General features: G+C 29.2%; 1 protein-coding gene across 2 annotated transcripts; it reads left to right on the plus strand.

Annotated features, from left to right (window-relative positions):
• The first annotated feature begins 3,751 nt into the window (after positions 1-3,751).
• On the plus strand, positions 3,752-5,618 carry LOC137821044 (nifU-like protein 3, chloroplastic). 2 transcript variants are annotated; one of them, XM_068625456.2, is made up of 4 exons: positions 3,752-4,070; positions 4,195-4,315; positions 4,646-4,944; positions 5,244-5,618. In XM_068625456.2, exons 1-4 carry the CDS (start codon positions 3,972-3,974, stop codon positions 5,433-5,435), a joined length of 711 nt encoding a protein of 236 aa, XP_068481557.2. In that variant the 5' UTR covers positions 3,752-3,971; the 3' UTR covers positions 5,436-5,618. The 2 variants fall into 2 exon arrangements, with proteins under 2 accessions (XP_068481557.2, XP_090151311.1); XM_090295185.1 differs by lacking the exon at positions 3,752-4,070 and having other exon boundaries at positions 4,195-4,331.
• The last annotated feature ends 382 nt before the right edge of the window (positions 5,619-6,000 follow it).

The following is a 6,000-nucleotide window of genomic DNA, read 5'->3' on the forward strand; positions in this document are numbered from 1 at the left end:
TTGCTTCTTGTGGCCAACCTTAGTGACAATACCAAAGGAAAGAGTGTGAATGTGTGTGTGTTTAGTGGCTAACTTGAAGTGACCTTTGTGCTTAAGTCAGTGCTCCACAACCTACCTGCCTCTTTCACACACACATAACACCAAAAAAAACCCTAATTCTCATTTCTAACTAACACAACTTCTTTTCTAACCTCTTATCTTAGTTAAGGATTAAACAAAAAATAGTTTCCAATTCTATGTTTTTTTTTATAAATACACTTATTATGTAACATGGACATGAAAGACTACAATAAAATCATGAAATAGAAACCAATTTTTAGAGACTAAAATAATTAGTTACAATAGTAACTAAATTAGAGACCATTTTAGAAACTAAATAAAAAATTGGTTTCTAAATTAGTTTCTATTATTTTTAAATAGTTTTTAAATTGGTATCTAATTAGCAACAAAGGTTTTAACTACCAATTATTTAGTTTCTAAATTTGGTTTCTAAAACCTTGGTTGCTAATTAGATACCAATTTATAAACTATTTAACAATAATAGAAACTAATTTAGAAACCATTTTTTTTTAGTTTCTAGAATGGTCTCTAATTTAGTTACTATTGCAACTAATTATTTTGGTCTCTAAAAATTGGTTTCTATTTCATGATTTTCTTGTAGTGAAAATTGTATCTATATTAGACAAGTGGACCTATATATATATATATTGTGTATATCAGTATGTTGGTATATGTGCAAAATATTTTAATATGTTTCAGTTAACCAATATTTAGCTGATTTATCAAAAATATTTTTCGTATAATTTGGGACGTGATTATGATTCATAAAGGACTATCGTAACTGTTGTTGCTATTATTTATTAAGTGACTTGACATGTGTTTTGACACAGTCAATCGATCGATCACCGAGATTGAAACTGACTCATTCGATACCGACTGGAAAAAAAATCAAACTTTCAACTGCTCTTTAAAAAAAATAGTAAAGAGATATGAAATCAATATTCTCAACAAAATATATAATATTTGATTACTATGTTAAGTAGAGATATATCTCAACCATGTACTCCAAAACAACCTAATCAACCATACCATGATTAGGGTTTCTTTGTTTTGTACAATTTCGTGGTACTTGTATTGTGTGAAGCATAATTAACCATACAAATTAGTATAAATGACTTTCTTACAAAAAGTTATGCAACTAATGAGGTAGGTGAGTGGAGAAACATGACATTGTTTGAAGTAAAATTTAGGGTTTGGTGCATTTCTGAAAACCTTTTTCGTACGTTTAAACATTTTGTTTCAACTAATCTCCATGTCCTGCCCAAGGAAGATACGTATGTTGTACTGATTGGACTTAAATTACTTCAACTTGGATTCTTCTTAGAGCATCTTCCAAATGAAATGTAAATCTTATAAATATAGTTTTTTTTTAAATAAAAGAGAATTATTTATATAAATAATTGCTTTCACGTTAAAATATTTATATTTGTGGAATTATATTAAAATAATATTTTTCACTTTTAAAAGATAGTTTGAAGGATTTGTATAAAAATAATATTTTTATTTACAATAAATTTTAATAAGAAACTTTCAATGAAAATTAATGATCTTAAAATCCATTTATCTTAACTTTTTTTCACCATTGGCTGTTAATTTTTGCTAATTCTCATTAAATTTTAAAGAGAGAGATATTCGTTGACAAATCCGAAACAGTAAGTATTATATTTTCAAACATTTTTTTACTATTTAGTCTATGTTACCTTAGAATTTGTTTACTATGTAGAATCCTTTTTTATTCCTGAAATGATATTTCCCGAATATAATATTTTGTAGGAATCATTATTTCATGTAGAATTTGAAAATTTGATAGCTTGAAAATGTAATACAAAATGTTATGGAATCTGAACTTGACACTTCAATAAAAGTATTAAAAGCATACTATAAACTAACTTGACATTGACCATAACTCTATTAAAATAATTATATAAATATAATATTCATTCACTACAAGAAAATCTGAAATAAAAATTAATTTTTAGAAATAAAAAATAATTAGTTGTTATAGTGACTAAATTAGAGACTATTTTAGAAACTAAAAAAAAATTGGTTTCTAAATTAATTTCTATTATTATTAAATGATTTCTAAATTGATATCTAATTAGCAACCAAAGTTTTTGTTATCAAATTTAATTTTCTTGGAGTGATTTTGGTTCAAAGCATTTCGAAATATTTCTATCAAAACATCTAAAAAAAAATATTTATGTGAATGAAAAACATAAGTAACTTTAGAAAAGAGAACTAAGTAAGTTAATTACATAAAGTAAGATTTTCTAAAAATGTTACTTTAAAATGGAACGGGTTTGTTATCACATACCTCATTATAACATAAATAAATGTCTTATCAATATTCGGACATTAAATTAAAACTGTTAAAAAAATTACTTAAGTGAATTAAATGCTTTTCCCTGTATATACTTTACACATTTTAAAGGGATACAAAATATTATATCCAAAATAATAATTTATTACAATTTTGTAAAAGGGGTGCAGAAAGGGTGAGAATAACAACCACCTCTATTCGATCCCAAAATTGCAGTATTGGGCCTGGGATTTGATTACTATTCTGGGCTATTTCTTCTTACACCTGGCATTCTCATCCATGTATTAAATATCTACTTTGCTCTTGTTATAGGAAGTGAAAAATTTGGGGGGATGTTGCAGATTTTTGAGATGGAGAAAACTTCTTTTAACACTAGAAGATCATTGAAATACATTTTTTCTAAAATCATTTCGAATTGAAAAATCTGAAAATTATTTTCTTATAAAAATTATTTCTGAATTGCGTAAACCATAATAGACTTTTAGAATTTCAAATTGTGTAATTTACTTCTAGATTTATAACTTTATTTTAGATTGTATAATTTAGAAGTGAATTGATTTTGAAAAGAATAACTTTTGGATAAAATAATCTAAATATACTTTTAAATTGCAATTTTGAAAGTGATTTTTGGATTCAAATTTATTTTGAATTTTGGATTGTAAAATTTGACACTGTCGACACAATTGGTGGCGGCGACAATGGGTGAACAACAGTACGGAACAAGAGTGAACAACCGAGGTAGGAAGAATGGAAAAAAGAAATACAAAAAGGAATCCATGAGAGTGTAAAAAGAAATCCCATATATTCTAATTATATTTGGGCCAAAACCCATCCATAACCGATGTAAGACATAGTTGGATGTTTTTTTTGCACCTCCATAGTTTCTTTTCAACTCCATATATCAAGTGAAAAGATCATTCAACACTAAAAAAATATACATTTTAGAGTGTATAATTCATAAGGTATTTCTGCATTCTAAAAATATCTTTCAAATTTTACAATCCAAAATATATTTTTTTTAAAAACATATTTCAGATTGTAGAATCCATAAGGTATTTCTCGAATCTAGAAATACCTTCTAGTAAAATTCAGAAATACTTTTTGGATTATAGTATCCAAAATGTAATTTAAAAAAAAATAGATTCTAAATTATAGAATTTGTAAGGTATTTTTACATCAATACCTTCTAGATTCTATAATTTGAAATGTATTTTTCTTGTAGAGAAAAAGAAAGGGGTGTAGAGCTACTTTAATATTTTCCATTAAGGATATAATGGTCATTTTGCAGACTCTGTGGAGGTGCTGGGAGAAGTACGGAGGTGCGGGGAGAATTTGGCGTGATAATTTGAGTTGCATGGTTGAGTTGTGGCCACAGACTTTATTATATAGTTTTCTCTTATGATCTCAAAGAATCAATCTGAGCCAATCAAGAAACGCTAGCTATCACCTTCTCCTTCTCTGCTACTACTATCAAAACTAAACTTCATCCATAAACAAAAATGATCCAACATTTTATATAAACCAAAATAATTTCAGTTTCAGCTGTTCCTCGTATTCTTATGGTACTTTTCTGTGTTATCCACTCACTCAGATGTTGGGTGCTGCACTTTCAACCCCAATAACTCAAAGCCTCAATGCAACAACAACAATTGCAATGCTCTATCCAACTCACAGATTGTTGTCTCTTAAGGTACTTTTCTGCTTTCTTCTTTCTTCCTCTTATTTCCTATGTTTTTTGTTTTATACTAGGATTCTTTACTTTGGTTAATGGGCACTTATCAATTCGTATCTCACTCAATTTTTTGTTTTTCTAGAACCCAGTGGCAAATACCAGAGGATTTTCCTCAAAAGACACTATTTTTATCAGGGGTCACCAAATCAATATAAAGCAATTTTTTGGGCTTATCTCGGGTCCTGCTCACCTAAGCAAAGCAGGTACTGGTTACTCTCGGTGAGTTCATTATTCAAGAGCTTCATCAGTTAGAAATTTGAATAATTGCATTGATTATTGCATAAACATCATGCTAATTGAGTACTGGAATTTTATATCATCAATGTTTTCTGGGAAATTTATCATGGTACAAATCTGAAGTTGGTTAGTGTTGTGAGTTATGGAATTTGCCAAATGAGTTATTGAAAGTGTGAGCAACGTTATTTGATGATGGGGCTTTTTTTATAGTATTTTCAATTATGCAGCAAAGTAGCTTGCAAAAGGGTGTGTGTGAGTAGATAGTTGATTGTGGCATTCACATTCCTATGTTGCAGGATTTGTTGTTTCCCCAAGCTGTGCTCTGCCACTGACAGAAGATAATGTGGAGAAGGTTTTGGATGAGGTAAGGCCTGGCTTGATGGCCGATGGAGGGAATGTGGCATTACATGAGATAGATGGTCTTGTTGTTGTCCTCAAGTTACAAGGGGCATGTGGATCATGTCCTAGCTCAACTATGACATTGAAAATGGGAATAGAAACTCGCCTCAGGGACAAGATACCAGAAATCCTTGAAGTGGAACAGATAATGGACACTGAGACAGGTCTCGAGTTAACTGAAGAAAATGTAGAAAAAGTATGGAAAACTTCTTGCATTGCTTAGTTCATAGCATTTCCAACTCTTGGATTTTATGTTAGGTGTAAAAGCTTAGTGAATCTGATTAAAATACTTGTCTTTAATGATAGGTATAATATGCAAAGCTGGTTGAAATCTTTGCTTCTTTTTTAGGCCAAATAACTTGTCTCATTCTTCAATCACTTGGATAGTAGAATAAACATTTATGATACCTTGAAGGCTAGAACTATAATTGAAGAGAGGGCTATCAGAACATGTAATTTGTAATTCTGAATCTTATAATAGTGTTCATTTTTCAGGTTCTTTCTGAAATTAGACCATACCTTGTTGGCACTGGGGGAGGAATACTAGAGTTTGTTGAGATGAATGATTATGTTGTGAAAGTTCGGCTAAGTGGACCTGCAGCTGGGGTTACCACAGTTCGTGTTGCCTTAACACAGAAGCTGAGAGACAAGATACCTTCTATTGCAGCTGTGCAACTAATAGACTAATGTCACATACAATACAAGTTCTTTTTATATTTTGATTTATGTGTTGCAAGGTGAAGTAGAACCAATCCATAGAAAGAACATGTAAGGCAAAAGAGCAGATACCCAAATGAAGGATTTTGACATCTTTGTTGTCAAAGGTTGCCACATACTAAACTAAAATTAATGAAAATCAGAACTTGCAAAGAGGGAGCATAATGTTATCTTTGTATAGCTACACATTATGGCTCTGCTCCAACTTTTGGTTGGTAATAACAGTAAAATAGTTTTAGTTAGAATACTTAAGTCAATTTCAGTTTTTATTCGTGTTTGATATTTTTATAGTGCTAGTCGCTCTAGTGCCTATTGAATATGTCTTCAAATTTCTAGCAGCATATACATGCGAAGAGTAATTCCTATAAAAAAAATCATTAAATAGAAATTAATTTGTAAGACAAAAAATAATTAGTCATTAACTTAACTAAATTAGATATTATTTTAGAAAACTAAAAAAATAATTGATATTTAAAGTATTTTTTATTATTAATAAATAGTTTATAAATTAGTATTTAATTAACTAAAATGTTTT

This window comes from Phaseolus vulgaris, chromosome 9 (genome assembly GCF_051622355.1).
Source record: "Phaseolus vulgaris cultivar YP4 chromosome 9, ASM5162235v1, whole genome shotgun sequence".
NCBI classification, from domain to species: Eukaryota; Viridiplantae; Streptophyta; class Magnoliopsida; order Fabales; family Fabaceae; genus Phaseolus; species Phaseolus vulgaris.